The sequence below is a fragment of the Crassostrea angulata genome, chromosome 7 (genome assembly GCF_025612915.1).
Source record: "Crassostrea angulata isolate pt1a10 chromosome 7, ASM2561291v2, whole genome shotgun sequence".
Taxonomy (NCBI): domain Eukaryota; kingdom Metazoa; phylum Mollusca; class Bivalvia; order Ostreida; family Ostreidae; genus Magallana; species Magallana angulata.
In genome coordinates this window covers 54,365,472-54,382,472 of record NC_069117.1, presented here as the reverse complement: position 1 = coordinate 54,382,472, position 17,001 = coordinate 54,365,472, and the positions used below count along the sequence as shown (strand labels likewise).

Below are 17,001 nucleotides of genomic sequence, written 5' to 3'. Positions count from 1 at the left end.
TGATCGGCTATTGACAACTGATCTAAAACTTGTGATATCTAATTATTTCAGATGGCACACAAAATTGATATGAATGCTCAAAGTGAAATGATGGCTGCTTTTGAGGAGACAATGTGAAGAACAAAGTATGGAGACAGAAGGACAACACCAAACACACATACTACTGTATATATCATCCTCAGAATCCTGTTGTGCAATGAGAAACTGTGTCATGTATTCATTTACATCAGAGGCCATTGTGCATGTATAGTGGTTGTAGTTGACTTGAAATGCAGATATTTTATATTTTTGCATGTTAGAATTTAGTAAATTAATATAAGACAACTGAGCCTCCAGTATTGGTTGTATATATATCCCAAAGTTTCCAATGCTGTGCTGGTTCATAGAGATGTACTTCAATGTAATATGATTAGATTATTTATTTCACATCAGTTATTGATGTGGTCATTGTTGTTCAACAACACATTGGATTGCTTATCTGCAGCAAGTATTCATTTCTCATCTTCAAAGCATTTCACTTTGTACCTTTCAATTCAATATCATCACAAATCAATGTATATTTTCTTCAGTAAGCATAATACTTCATCTGCAATTTCTTCATTACTGAATACTGAGTGAATTGCAATTTTTCATAACGCCGGTTTTTTAAAAGCAAGAGTTGTGTGTGCAATGTACACAGGCTCCTTATACCATCTTAATATCTGTTGTGCTTTTGAAGTGAGAGGGTGCTATGTATTATATTCTATAGTTTTACTAGCAAGTTTTTTTGTGTTCAGAGATTTGTGTTTATATATAGGTATGTAAGTGGGAAATCACTGAATGTTATGAAAATAATGCCCGAACATGTTCCAGTGATTAAAAAAAAAACCCCAGATAATTAGCTTTCTATGTATCCTTCTTTTTCCTTTTTATTTTAAAGCATCAATATCAATTTTGTAAAGAAACTTCTTTTTTTTACTTACTGGTAATATAAACCCATAATAAATGCTTTGAAATAGGTAGGGTGAGAAAGATGTGAATGCCAAAAATGGTTCTTATAATTTGATGATATATTTATTATGTGGTATTAGATTAGTGGAAGTGAATGTGGTGCAGTCATCATATGGCCTTTGTACATATCAATTTACTTGCATCATCAGTGATCTTGTGCTTAAGATTTCTCATCTGTACTTAGATTTTTAAAAAAAATAAAATATAGATCCTTATTTTGTGCTGTTTCATGTAATGTGGTATTAACTCTTAACGTTTTTTGTAATGTAGTAAAACAGATGTTGTAACATGTAAACTACATGTACTTCTTGTGAATTGCTCTGGTTCAGAGACAACAAATATGGCCAGGGATCTCATAAAAATTCATTCCTAGTTATCCATCCATCTGAATATTATATGTACAGTGTTTAATATACATGTATCTTAAGTTCATGTGGTAATCTCAGTCTCCACAGATAGCTGTCGAGACTGGGAAACAAATACATTGTCATCAAGAACATTACTACCTGATTGATGTGTGTATAGTTTTAATATTTAGTAGTGGACAGTCAATTCTTTTCTAAACATCAGTCATTTTATGAAACAATCAATTGTCATTTTTTCCACAGATTCCCTGCTTATGATGTAAAATGACTATCATATTTTTTTGTTATGTGGTACATGTATGTACAACCAAATAAAGATGTCAACATGAATTTTGCCTGTTTGTGCTTTATAGGACAGTTTATTCAGGATCCAATACAAATACAAATGTGCTAGTACTAATAAATGAGTCATTTCACTTTTTCATTAATAGATTTATTGTGAACAAATTTTCTTTTAACAAAATGCATACAGCAGAAACACATCTTCCATAAATTGGTTACTTAGCATAGCTACAGGTGTACACTTAAAGGGTATACCAGTATATAAAATTTATACAAATGTCACATTCATTTGTAAAGCATGACTTCTCATTGTAAAAATATATTGTAGATCTGATTTTGCATGTAAATTGAAAAAAAGAAAAAAATCATAAATTTATAGTTAAAACAAATATACAAGTACTCCATGACTTTTAGCCTTTCATAGCTTCAATTACTTTGTCACCTAATCAGCAGAAATTCAAAACACAAATACAAGGGAAATCCAAATCATTCATGATCCAAACAACTGACATACACATGAACACACTTAGTCTTGAGAGAAAATCTTTTGAGGCCAAAGAAAATGTTTAGTTTCTCTGGTAAAAAGATACGATTTATGCAGCTAAAATATTATCTACATAATGTTTACCTTTAATTTTCTTTTAAACAAAGGGTATAATTTCTCGCTTTGTGAAGTTACTGTAAAATTATCCTTTAAAAAATCTATGGTAGAGTAATTAAAAATAGACTTGGGCATGTCAAAATTCATAAAAATACAATGTTTTATCTTTTCCTGAAACAGTCCCCCTCCAAAAAAAATCATTATTTCAGCAGTATTTGACCTAGCTGTTAAAATGTCTAAGAAACTAAGCCTTATCACAATAAACATACAATATACACGTACATGATTTGAGTAATTATTGGAATAATCCAATACCCTGATTATAACCCTTTGTTAAAGTACAGCTTCTTTGGTATATTATCACCATATTTGGATTTGACTTCTTCGTAGGCCTCAGAGTCTATTATTTTCAGCTTGTCTACTGTGATGGAGCTGAAATTCATTAAAAAAAAAAAAATAAATTTTTGCATGCATTCTGTACTTACAGCTTATTCTTTTGTAGCTCTTTTTCTTAACAAAGAATTTAATTAAACTTTAATTAATTGTGCTTATTTCTAAAAAGATTTTACAGACTGTAGTCTTCATTTTCTTTCAAAGACACCCCCAACAAGAATGACTCCACCTCCAAGGGATTATAATACAGAGGAATTTTTAAATTTTTCATCTGGACCAATATTTGTGGATTGCTCATATTTCACAGATTTGTTGGGACATACTTTTGTATATTCTCTTAGAGGAAATATATCTTACCCTAACTAATTAATTTGTAGAGGATGTTAAATCAAGGATAAGATGTACCCATGAAAACTGAAATCTAATGATTCCACAGTAAGCCAATTAATAAGTGGGTACAGCATCCTTTTTCTTTTGAAAATTTTTCTATAAAAGTATTAATGTGGACCACTTTATGTCTCTCTTGTGACCTTTATGGTTCATTTGAATATCTGTGTCAGCCCGCTCCTGCAATAATTTCAAAGGCCCATTTTCTTCATCATATGAAATTTTTAAACAAAAAGATATGATAGTATCCTGTGACTGGGTTTTTCCTCATCCACCTCATTATATTATTTCACAATTATCTCCCCATGGAAAGAAGAAAACCCTGACACCATTCACATTAGTAAACTTACTGCATTTTTAAGAAAAAAAAACAAGTGAAAAAGTTTGTCAGCTGAAGTTGAGTCAAGTAACAAATGTTTTTGATCAGCATAAAATATTAAAATAAGGTCATCCTTATAAAGCTTTGTCTCTGAAAAAAATTATCTTTGTGTTACTTACCCGTATATACTCGCCTATAAGTCGGATTTTTGGGAGTAGAAAATTGAGTGAAAAGTGGGGGTCCGACTTATAGGTGAGACATAGTAAACAAATTTTTACAAGAGAGAAGTAAGTTATATTTCTTTTTAAATAATAAACAGATAAATGCAGTGAACTTAAAAAGAAAATTCAAGCAGACATGAGTCTGTTTTTCACAACTAAGGTGATAATAGACATAGGGGTCATGTCATCTAAAACAACACAAGCCAACACCCCAGTTTAAGGGGCTAATTACCAACCTAATCAGTCAGTAAGGAAATAAATCACTATCATCAAATTTTCAATCTATTTAAATACCTGTTTTGAAGCTATTACCAACTTGTAATTAGTGTTATAAAAAATAATGGCATTTAAATTCAAAAGTTATTAACATCATAGACCCATGATAGAAATAGTCAAGAAGCAATTATGGGGTGAAAAAAGGGCAATTTTTTTTAGAACTCAAAAGATGTATGATAAAATGTGGTATTTTATTGAGAGTATTTGTACATCGATTGTCCTGAAAAAGTAACCCGACTTATAAGGGAGTCAACAGCAAAATCTTCAAATTAAAGCTGGAAAAAGGCAACCGACTTATAGGTGAACCATACTTATAGGCGAGTATATACGGTAAACAAAATGAAAGAATACTGATCACAGACAATTGTTTCTGTGATGAAGTTTACCAAGAGAGAGATAGAGAGATAGAGAGACAGAGAAAGAGAGACAGAGAGAGAGGTACTGGCACTAAGTCTTAATTGTGACAACACTCACCATCTTTGATTGAAGAGAGCACAACCCACAGGAACCATTACCACCAAACTTCGATGACAAGAAAAAAATATGTTAATAAATGTAACTAAATGAAATAAGTAGAGTGAAACAAAGTTGTTTTAATGTGTTTAAGCAGACATTATATTTTTACATCTAGAGTATATTTTGACCCTTATTATCTTGCCCTGTGACCTCAAATTGGGTCATCTCTTTCTAATAGGGTACCAGGTAATTTTGTTCCAAATTTATGTTGGTCAGTTGAAGGACCCTCTGGATATAATGCCAACAATACTTTCCTATCCAACAGTAGATTGACCCCTAGATATTTACCTCTACTCCTTATGGGTTACTTCCTTTAAACAAAAGCGTTATATTGGTGAAGTTAAGAGAAAACAGAAAAATTAGGATTTCTAATCCCTCTTCATGATTTTATTTTTTACCTGAGCCTAAATGTGGCATATATTTCAAGACATTTATCATGCATTTTGCTTTTCCTGCAACATATTTCAAACAAGCCTTTTTTAAAACAAATCTCAGTTCCTTTTTGTAGTTACCGGTAAAACCATGACAGCATGCTGTAAACAATGCAATATACATGTGGCCACAATGCCTTTGAATGTTCGTTAAAGGAACAAAGCTATAAAAATTGGGACTGACCAAATTTAGCTGTGGTTTAGTGGGTAAACTTTATTTACAAGGGTCCATTGTAGGACAAACATATTGAATGTACAAAGTTAATCTACTGGTCTTGACCTTTGACCTTGTGACCTTAAAAATCAATATGGGCCATCTACTTCTAAGGGGCTTTCTGTGTATCAAGTTTGTCCAAAAAAGTGGTTATAAGCTCAAATGCTGTAAATCTAAAATTTGTGAATACTTGTAATTAACAAATCGATTCTTACTAACTAATAGACGTAATTAATGTAAACCAACTTTTATTTATTTGCTGCGATTTTATTTCTATATGATTCACTCCAGATAAATTGCTTTGCATCGACTTATTTTTGCAACAAAGACATATCCACAGTCTTTTTGTAGCAAGAATTACATGACAAGAAGTGGTTCAAGGTAAGAAATATTCACAATGACCAGTCTCTCCTGTGAGCCACAGAAAAATTTCTCACGCAAATAAAAATTGGCTTATAGTAACTGAACCTACCTTAGCCCAGAGAGCAGAATTTGGAAAGGTGCATTAACATAACGACCGTATCGCACCATGAAAGCCGTTTTCTCTAACTTTTCCATCAAAAAAGGTAGTAACACTGTAAAAAAAAGGGATAATATAAATTGTATGTTTTGGAAATAATTTATAAACAATATAAAGTATTAGATTCCAGAGTCCATCATTTCCTATAGATTGTTATTATGTTTTTGTTTACCATAGTATTGGTTATATATGGGTGCACTGGTAAAAAATTCATTTATTAAAGCATATTGATTCTATTTGCAATTCGACTATCTACATAATTAAACAGTAGTCTTGTCATTTCTCACTTGGTTTTAAAGATACATGTACTTTTTATTCTGCATTCAATAGGTAACCAAAAGCATTTTGACAATTAGCATTCAAATTTTGGTTGACCATCAAAAAATACCTTACATGTAGATATGCATGGTAAAAAAAAGTAAAATTATAAAAGATGCCCCTTAAGAAATAGTATTTCATGCCTTACAGCAGAAAGATTTATGCTATAATTGTTGATTTTGTAATTATACATGTATGAATTAAGGTCTAAAAGTTTTCAACTTTCAGTTTTACTGGCAGTTGTGTATGTATGTAGTGAGAGGATGTATTGAGTAATTGTAGGAATGAGTTTTTTTCATGCAGTCATATGAGGAATTTGTTTACAGTTGTGTTTTGTCAGATCAAAGTTTTATATTGTGTGTGAATTGCATCTGTCATCAGTCAGTGCATGTTTGTTTGTATTTCTGGATTGTTTTTGGGGTTTTTTTTTGGAAACCAAGTTTGTCTGACATTGGCCCAAAGGTTATGGAGAAAAAGATTTTTAAAAACACCCAACGCCAATTTTCACTCTTTTGTAACTAACTCCCCTATGAAGTGGACCTGTCCCTTTATTTGAAAAAATTGAAAGTCCTTCTCCAAAGGATGGTTATACCACGTTTGTTTTTTGACATTGACCCAAAGGATCTGGAGAAGATTTTTAAAACACTCAACCATAAGTGTGTTTTCCATCTTTCCTAATTAACTTCCCTTTGATCAAAATCTTACCCTTCTTTTCAACTAAATTGAAAGCCCTCCCCCCAAAAATGCTTTGTGTCCTGTTTAGTTGAAATTGGTCCTGTATTTAAAACACCTAACTTTATTTTTCCCTATTTCGTAATTATCTCCCCTTTTGAAGGGTAAACTAACTTGAAGGCCCATTCCCAAAGAATGTCTTGTGGCAAGTTTGGTTGAAATTGGCCCATTGGTTTTGGAGAAGGTGATGAAAATGTGAAAAGTAGCTATTACAACAATGACAGCATCAACAGACAACAGACAAATGAACAGAAAAGCTTACTAGGGCCCTATATAATCAGCTCAGGTGACCAAAAAAGACAAATATAATTATTCTGTACTGGTACACACTACGCGAAATTACTTTTGATCAAAATGTATAATGAAACTACATACCCATACTTGGAGAACAAATGACAATTCTTGAAAAAACGACTTGGCCAATTCCTTTAAAAGCTGCATACTGTAATCAGAATAAACTATGTGTAGGTTTAATGTCATATCTTCTTGTTCTTTATGATGCTAAATGTTTCCAATAGAACAGTAGCTACTGCCCTCGAAAGCTAGAACCATTTTAACAAGACCGTGGATTTTCAGTAGGGCATAGCTATCTATTTCTTGCGTTAAAACAAGTTAAAAGTGACGCGGTTTGAAGCGATATATGCACCGATTGCGTAGTCTTAGCTCAAAAGCCAGACAAATCTTGTTGATTTCAAAGAGTTGTGACTGAGTGGGCAGTAATGAAATAGACAGGCCTACGTCACATTGCTCTACCCAACTACCCAAAGTCAAAGCTCTTGTTAAAATGATTCTTATCAACACCTAATGGTACAACATACCACTGTAAAATGTTTTCTTTAAAATAAATGTGTCCCCTAAGCTAAACATTTATTATTCTAAAAAATTTCTAGAAAATATTTTTGCATCAAATTTACACTGCTTAAATGGTAACTTCTTGATTATTCTTTAGGTCGAGTACAGGTAATATTTCAGCATTTTTTAATACTGACTGTAGGAACACATTTAATTCAATTTATCAATATATTACTTATGTGCATATCAAGCTTCATCTATGAGCTGTTTGGGTAAGTAAAAGTAGTTATTTACACTGGTGGTTTAGAACCGATAAGTGTTTTCTATAGCCAAACTATTTGCTTAATGGTGATTTACCACCCTTAAGGACTACCTCACTACACCTAGACTTATACTTTTTAAAACACTAAGTCACAAGATGGCAATTTAAATATTTTCATGGTCCAAGAGTCATGCCCATTATGTTTTGTTAATTGTTTGTACCAATCAATTGGTTGTATACCATCATAGCTCAGTGGTTAAAGTATTTGGTTTGTGAACCGCAGATCGTGAGTTCAAATCTGCCTGGGCCTTTTGATCACATTGACAACACTAGATTTTTTAAATGATAATTTTTTGTCCAAAACTGCAATGTTTTTTGCCTATTTGACTCATATACATATTATCCGTCATGATTTCTGTTGTAAACAAGTAACTTTCTGCTAATTTGAGAAATTATTTCAAGGTGTAGTGAGTCACCTTAAGATTTGATTTTTTTTACCAGCTTATTACATAACAATTGTAAATTTTCCCCAAGTGTAAATAACCACCTTTTCAGTGCATTACTGATTCTCATATTACGTGAGCATTTAATAAAGCGATTCAACTGTTTTGTATAAAAATCATGAGAACATAAAATCACGAACCCCAAATTTTTATCATACTCTCAGTTAGTTTACTGTACATCTGTCAGAGAAAAAGCGATATTTTAAAATCTGCGAGATGTGCTTCTTGCGATTTTATGCGGGTATAAATACCTTGCGTTTAATTAGGAATCTCCTTGACAACCTGTCCCCACTCACCTTTGACTTTGTTACAGGATTGTTATCTTCGTCTGTGACTACTACTCCATTTTGAATTTCACTGAAAGTAAAAATTTCATTGTTTCAAAAATAATTATCAAAAATGGTAAGCTGATTTTAAAAATATCTAAAATTTGTTAACTGAGAAAAGAATGAACATCAAGGCATCAATTTAAAACAAGTCCCAGTTACTTTACCTACCTCTGTCTCATCAGGGGAATATTCACCATATTAGATGCACAAACTGCAGCAAATGGCACAAAGCGCTGAAGGATTGGAGATGCTCTCTGCAAAAACAATATCTTCCAGTATAAGTATCAATACAAGCTCATACCCTCTAAAATAAAATGTCTTCCATTTATAACAAAATCAAAGACTGAAATACATTGAAATTACATGTGCTGAGTATTTTCTTCCCCTATTTCTTTGAACCGATTCACAATCTAATCAATTTAAATATAGGTAGCTCTTAATGGCTCGAACTTCAATACCTCGAAGTTCTTGTTCACTCGAAGTGAGTCCCCGGTTCTGATTTTTCCCTATACAACTAAGCATATTTACTCTGGATTTCTTGAACTCTTGAAACCCTCAAAATTGTCTGTAGTACATGTACTAGTATTTAGTTTTTTCAAAATTTTAAGATCTGTATATTTAACTAATGAAGAAAAAAAACATTGTTGAAGCACATATGTAAGGTTAGCACTAAAATAAATGGTTTTTCATAACATCTGGTTAAACAAAATTTAAAACTTGTCCGTCAACCTGCAAAATTAAGAACTTTTAAAAACTGGAACTCTTGATCCTTTAAGTTTTTCCGCTGTCTTATTGACTTTGTGCTACACTAAGAGCAGAATGATTGAGACTTAGCTCTATTGAGAACAAATTGATTACTGTCTTCAAGGTTATTTTCATCCCTGTTATTTTTGCCCTCCTTTACTTGCAAACAGTTTTGCTCCGTCTTGAATTCACTGAGACAAAATTTTGTTTAAAGAGAGATAATTTGAACAAACGTATAATTGACTAATCTTAAATTCACCCACTGAAGAGGGCGTATGCCGCACAACCAAAATGGGGGGCAAATATTTCATGGCATACAGTAATACCTTAGCTACACTGAAAGCAAATTGGTTGAAACTTAAGCCCTAGCAACTTGGTTGAAATGTAAGCTCTATTGAAAGACCATTGAGACTTTAGCTACACTAAGAGTAGATTAATTGTGACTTTAACTCCATTGAGAGCAGTTTGAGACTTTAGCTTCACTGAGAGCAGTTTGATTGAGACTTTATTTACTTTGAGAGCAGTTTATATGAGACTTTGGCTACATAAAGAGCAGACTTGGACTTAAACTACACTGCATGTACTGGTACTGGTAGATTGAGACTTAAACTTCACCGAGAGCAATTTGATTGAGACATTATCTACACTGAGAATATACTGGACTTTAACTACAATTAGGACAAATTATTTGAGAATTTAGCTACATTGAGAGCAGCTAGAGACTTTAGCTACATTAAGAGCAACTTAAGTCTTTAGTTATATTTAGAGCAGCTTGAGACTTTAGCTTCATTGAGAGCAGCTTTAGACTTTAGCTACATTGAGAGCAGCTTGAGACTTTAGCCACTTTGAGAGCAGCATGAGAATTTAGCCACACTGAGAGCAGCTTGAAACTTTAGCTACATTGAGAGCAGCTTGAGACTTTAGCCACTTTGAGAGCAGCATGAGAATTTAGCCACATTGAGAACAGCTTGAGACTTTAGCTACTTTGAGAGCAGCTTGAGACTTCAGCTACTTTGAGAGTAGATTGAGAATTAAGCTACTTTGAGAGCAGAATAAGAATTTACTACTTTGAGAGCAGCTTGAGATGTCAGCTACATTGAGAGCAGCTTGAGACTTTAGCTTCTTTGAGAGCAGCTTGAGACTTTAGCTTCTTTGAGAGCAGCTTGAGACTTTAGCTATTTTGAGAGCAGCTTGAGACTTTAGCTACTTTGAGAGCAGCTTGAGACTTTAGCTACTTTGAGAGCAGCTTGAGACTTTAGCTTCTTTGATAGCAGCTTGAGACTTTAGCTACTTTGAGAGCAGCTTGAGAATTTAGCTATTTTGAGAGCAGCTTGAGACTTTAGCTACTTTGAGAGCAGCTTGAGACTTTAGCTACTTTGAGAGCAGTTTGAGACTTTAGCTACTTTGAGAGCAGCTTGAGACTTTAGCAACTTTGAGAGCAGCTTGAGACTTTAGCAACTTTGAGAGCAGATTGGGTCTTTACCTACACAGATTTTTATAGACTAATGTACTTTATTCCTTTGTAAAGATTATCAAAGAGCAAATCAGAATGAGATGTAAATATAAACAGTAAGCTGTTCGCTGTTCTCTTTGGTGGGTCACATTTGCTTTGAAGGCTAATAATTGCAGAAAATTCATATAACATTCAATATTTTGTTGTGATTTTTTCTGGAATGCTCACTACATTCAAAATCAGATATGACCATAAAAAATTTAAATGTTAAAAAAATATTTAAATTGCTTTCAAGACGGGGCTAAACTGTCTGTAAATGTAGAAGGACGAAAATATACGGGGTGAAAATAACTCTGTATACAGTATTTTCTATGTAAAATAACAATGAACAAAATGCTATTCTATCTATGAAACTGGGAAATAGTTTTTGTGCTATTTACCCATGGTGAAAAGTCATCAAAACTATTCATCCATAAATTCAATTTCTCTTATCTTTAAACTCCTAACACCTTTGGTGTAATCCAAGTCGCTACGTTAGTTTACCATAAAAAAAATTTGCATTGCCGACAAATTGAGTTTTCTTCTGTATAATAAAATACCTATTTACTCATGTTATTGACTATCTGAACTATAGCAAGTTTACTGTCCCTATCATCAGTAATTATTTCCCTTGGCTTTGCCTAGTGAAAAACAATGTAGTTGCTGTTGGGGGGGGGGGGGGGGCGGGGACAATAAACTTGCCATCGTCCTCATACATAGCCAGTAAATAGGTATATAATATAGATCAGTATATTGACCACTGATTTTCAATTATCAATACTACATGAGGGATCAATTTACCTGACTTAAAACTGCTTTCAATCCCAGGGCTGTTACAAGAGCACATGAAGTGGCAGAGATGTAGGCAAATCCTAGCTGTCTAATTAAATTGATTTGATTAAAGAGGCAATTAGATTTTAAACGAAGCATATCTCATTACAAAAACTAATATAAAATAACATCTCTAAGGAGGCTGGTTGGTCAGCAAATCACCCATTAGATTTACCTTAAAATTTTAGGTATAACTTTTTTTTATTTATTAACATTAGGCAAAGAAAATTTCAAATATTTTAATTTAAATTTCGAATAATTTTCTATACACTTTTAAATATCTCTCTTCTTCTAAAGGAGTTTCAAATAGTCTAAAAATGGCCACAACTTTCCAGGCCTCAAAATTTACTTGCTGAAATGCAATCATGTGGCTACAGCTATTTAGGTTCAGGTAAAATGATTAAAGGATTTGAAATTAATTTTTTAATTTTATAAACTCTTTTCCTGTTTAGAAGCACAATTGGACAAACTGTAACCTTTATTCCTCCAATAGTATCATTGTTCTTTTCATTGCTGATAATCAGTTTCATAAAAATGTATGATCTAGTAACCAAGTAACTTTAAACAATATCTATATGTAAAGTTTTTACTTTTTAGAAATGTCAGCTGCCGCATTTCTATTGGTGTAGTTTACCAGTGCATTGAACGACTGGTTAGCCCACTGCCAGAAAATCACTGCTATGTTACTCCTAAAAATATAAAATAAAACATACTATGTACATTTATTTCCTTATTTTCATTCTTACACATTTATCAAATACCACTTACCCCCAGTAATTATTTGGTACCAGTTCATGTCTTCAACATAAAGACAATGACTTACATTTTCTCAAAAGGTACAAGACTTGGGCAAAACAAGAAAACATTTTTCACAATGATAATAATTTAGCTATCTAGCTTTGATTTGTACAGGGAAAAAAACGTTAATCGATTCAGATTTATAACTATAAATCAATGCAATATTCATGACCAAAAAAACCCAAATAAACGTGTTTTTGACAGAAATTTACAAATTTGACTGCTTAAGAATCAGTTTCTGATAACTTTGCCCTGTTACACCCAACCTGTAGAAAGTGGTCATGGCTCCAATGAGGACCATGCCCCCAGGGACTTGGAAGGACATCCTCCCAATGACATTCTGGAGCTCTCCTGTGTCAGGATGGAAAGCAGACAGGTACAGCTGCTGGGCACGTCGTATCTGGGTCACTGTCGTTCCTGGGGGTTCCGTCCCTGCTCTGAACATAAACATAAATTTATATTTAAAATTATATATTGTACAGTGTTAAATTTGTAAAATGTTTATCAAATAAATTAGTATTCTGTTTTAAGTGTTAAACTCATTGTTTATAAATAAAGGTGGGAAAAAGGAATTTGACATACTAGTACATGTATAACGTTGAATAATATATTTTTGCATTGTAATGTTGTACATGTATTTTTGTATGTTAAATAAATTTTTTCCACTCAAAAAGTGTATCAATGTGTGTGTGTGAGAGAGAGAGAGAGAGAGAATGAAAAGAGAAGGAGAAGGGTTTTTTAAGAGAACAAGAGGCTCACAGGCCTTGACGGTCACCGGAATATCACAGCTCTTCGATGGACCTACCGGTAGTAGGGAGTCTCATGTCTGCATTTTAAATAAGCTTCCTTTTGGAGTCTAAGCCCTAATCCACGGCTCCTCTGACTGTTACTCCTGCTTTTACCGGTATCATTTGATGTTTGCAAACATCAATTCATAAAGGGGGAGGGGGACAGCGGCGGAGGAATCTTGGATTATCTATGCCCGATATCTGTCAAACTTCCCCCCCCCCATTAAAGTCTTCAACCCCTGCCCACTGGCCAGTATATTTTGCAATATTATGGATATAAATATAATGCATTGCATTTAGTCATCTATCACGGCTGTTAAGTACAAATAAAAATATTATGAAATTTTTATATATTTTCACTATGTGGTCATATTGGTTCTACCCTAGAGGGCCTGAATCCCTAAACTGGGATCATAAATTTCATAATTTAGGTAGAGGGCTTCATCATGGATATCATAACCATGCATCCAGTCCCCCCCCCCCCCCCCCCCCCCCTGCTGTTAATGTAGAGAAGATGATTTTCTGAGATTTCATACATTTTCACCATATGGCCATATCGGTCCCTCTCTAGGACCTGACCTCCTGACCCAAAGGCGATGGATGGAATATTTTTATAAATTTTAAAGTCAGTCAAGCATAAATGGGTAATTTGATTTAAGGGCCACAAGAAATTAAAAAAAGGACCTTAATATTTAATCATCATTTGTAAATATTCACAACTTTGAGCTACAAAACCTTGATATTCAACATGACAGACAAATGCATGCTTTACCTGAAATTGTTAGATAAACATAAACCATGTTAAAATTACTTCAAGGTGATTGATTTTGTAATGGAAATTAACACCCACATCACACAAGGTCCCGAAACACAAAGAAGAGGGACACAAAATTTAAACAATGTATAATACTTACTATGTTTATTTTTTATTTTTTTGCTGTCTAAATAAATGTAATTGCAAAAATTGGAAATTCAGAATATAATTTGACACCTTTTAGGACCTTAAATGCAAAAATTTTAGCCACAGAAAATACCTGTTATATGGTATACACATGTGCATGTTTATCTGGATGAGCTATAAGTGTTATTATAGTGCATGCACTGTATTTGTCCATATTTTTTGTATGAGTTATTGTACATAGTACATGTATATATTTACCTGTATTTCTGGATGAGCAATTGTTATAGACACATTTACCTGTATTTCTGGACAAGGTCCTTGGCAGAGAAGAGAGTGGACTCTGATTGGATGCTGAGCAATGGATTGGTAATCCATGCATAATACTGAAGTCTCCCAGTAAAAGTGCTCAGGTTCCAAATTGGTTGATCAAGGTCTACTCTTTGAGTTTCCATCTCTTTACATGTCAAAATAAAACAAAAAGCTAATGATCATATGGCTTACCCTTGAATAACAGTTTTTCTCATAAGTAAGTAAATTCTTATGGCAGGTGGTTGCACAGTGGAAATAATTGAAACTTATTATAATATATGTGGATGCACAATAATAATACATTTATCACAATTTGTAGCACTTTACAGTAGTTCTTGAGAACAGGAATGTAAAAGATAATCCCCTATATATTCCTATAATCTATTGCCAAGCCTCAAAAATAAAATACCTTAACCTACACTATATAAACAGAAGCTTTTGAATTAATGTTAATATTGGCTTCAATGGTGAATTGGTTCTCATAACAATGTGTAGGACATCAATCCCTTTCCCCTATTTTTTTTTAAATACAGACCAGTAGATCTAGAGATGAAGTTGAAAATGTAAAATATTAAACACAAGTGTTCATTATTTATGATAAATGGAATAATTTTTTCCTACTTAGGATATTGTTTTGAAATGATGATGTTTACCTGGGATAGATCAGTGAGGGCTATATGACACAGTTGTCCAGAATAAAAAATAACAAACAATCAGCAATAACAATGGACTGCCACAGGTCAAGTTTGGAACAGTGGACAGATTACTGACCATTCTGACTAGATCACCATATCAAATCTTGATAACATACAAAGTCAGGAGTAACAGAGAACATAAGTATAACCTTATCAATTATGATGTGTAAATCATGGAGGGAAATAAAATATGAATAAAAAAATTGTATGGGGCATATTTTAGTGATGGTCCAAATTTCATTTGCTGACTAATTACTTCAATGCCAATTTTTCATTCTTTTTCAATGTGTTGTCACAATATTTATTTGGAGTAGGAGTTGACCTAATTGTGCTACCTTGTACTCATTCATCTGTGATGAGATATATTGCTATTATAACATCAACCTGGATACATCTCAGAAGAACTGAATACATGTAGAACATGTATAGAAATTGACATAAACTAGGTGGGCAGGGCGTTTGAATTTACTGTTATATTTTCAATTACCGGTATTGTTTATTTCACATGTCAATGGATAAATCATTTACTACCTTACTTACAAACTAAGTTTTATTTTTAGAGATGCTCACAGTACACAAAACATTATTCGTTGATTTGGAACATTTCTTCCAGTTTGTTATCTATGATATTTAAAAGTTGATTTACCTTAATTGTTCATCATAGATAGGGGCTACATTAGTAAGAATAATCTTACCACGACCAGGCTACACTCAGGTGAACTGGGTCTGTAGGACATCAGAACTGTTATTTTAATGATAGAACATGCTATCTAGAGCTGCATTAGCAGTATGGGTGCATGGCATGCACACTAACATTAATTGACTGGCATAACACAAAGAATCTATGTGCTATGCCTGTCTATGATAAAGTGACGGTCAGCCCCGTTCGAATACTGATGGCAGATAGCTCAGTTGGTAGAGCACCAGACTACAGATTCAGGGGTCCTGTGTCTGAATCCTTATCTGGTCTTGTCATTATTTCTCCCGTACCATTACATCTGGTGCTGTGATCAACACATGGAACTAACAGGTTAATTCCTGCCAGGGGAGAAAACTGGGGTGGTATTCGAGGGCAAGGTTATTTAAAGGGGGAAGAATGTAACAGTCACTGATTCAAACACCGGTGCCAGATAGCTCTGTTGGTAGAGCATCTGGCTAGAAATTCAGAGGGCCCGGGTTCAAATCCCAATCTGGTCTGTCATTATTTCTCCCATCCTGTTACAATTGGTGCAGTGATCAACCCCTGGAGTTGACAGGTGAACTCCTGCCAGGGGAGAAAACTGGGGTGATCTTTGAGGGCGAAGACTATTAAAGGGGAAGGGATTATGATGGCCAGATAGCTCAGTTGGTAGAGCACCTGGTTATAGAGATTAAGGGGGCCCAGGTTCAATTCCCTGTCTGGTCCGTCATTATTTCTCCCATCCTGTTACAACAGAAATGTAATACTGATAGAAGATGATTAACTGGTGGACATCAATCAATTATAATTGAGACATCAATCATTTATAATTGATTAGGTCAGCCAAATGTGTCTTTTTCATCGATTTTTGACAAATTAAAATCAGTCACTCTGTGTGTAGATGTGCACCCTTTTGCACGGTAAATAAACTTTTGATCTTGAATGATTCGTTTCTTGCATGAACTCTGGCTTATTGGGATGTGAGTGATTTAAAACTGGATAAATCTGGATCAAAACGTGGAATATAATAAATCCAAATGATTTATGTTGTTGCAAGGGGTAAATAAAGTTAAATGAATTGGGAACATTATATTTCACATACCTGTTGGTCTAGTGGTGAGGATCAGTGCACATGTGAAGAGCCAAAAACACTACATCTCCTCATCAGGCACATGTATACATTGTTTTGGAACTCTTCAAATGTGAAACTACGAATCGTCTGTCTCTCTGACATTTGGTACGGCTATTTTCATAAAATAAAGGATTTTCTTTAATTTCCTAAAATTCCTGTTCATCTTTTAAAAAAATATCTT

The 17,001-nt window shown here is 33.6% G+C and overlaps 2 protein-coding genes across 8 annotated transcripts in view; one reads left to right on the top strand and one right to left on the bottom strand.

Annotated features, from left to right (window-relative positions):
- LOC128192275 (bromodomain-containing protein 3-like) overlaps window positions 1–1,685 on the top strand; it is a 28,774-nt gene extending 27,089 nt beyond the window's left edge. For all 7 annotated transcript variants that reach the window (XM_052864851.1, XM_052864850.1, XM_052864849.1 and 4 more), the window contains exon 24: window positions 52–1,685. In XM_052864851.1, coding sequence (XP_052720811.1) covers window positions 52–117 — 66 coding nt within the window. In that variant the 3' untranslated portion in view covers window positions 118–1,685. The remainder of the gene's footprint in view (window positions 1–51) is intronic.
- On the bottom strand, window positions 1,431–16,925 carry LOC128192276 (sideroflexin-2-like). The gene is made up of 11 exons (XM_052864852.1): window positions 16,791–16,925; window positions 14,303–14,459; window positions 12,583–12,753; window positions 12,109–12,207; window positions 11,489–11,567; window positions 8,620–8,705; window positions 8,419–8,479; window positions 6,941–7,007; window positions 5,468–5,570; window positions 4,309–4,356; window positions 1,431–2,670 (listed from the first exon to the last, which is right to left on the bottom strand). Exons 2-11 carry the CDS (start codon window positions 14,455–14,457, stop codon window positions 2,559–2,561), a joined length of 981 nt encoding a protein of 326 aa, XP_052720812.1. The 5' UTR covers window positions 14,458–14,459; window positions 16,791–16,925; the 3' UTR covers window positions 1,431–2,558.
- Window positions 16,926–17,001: the final 76 nt, after the last annotated feature.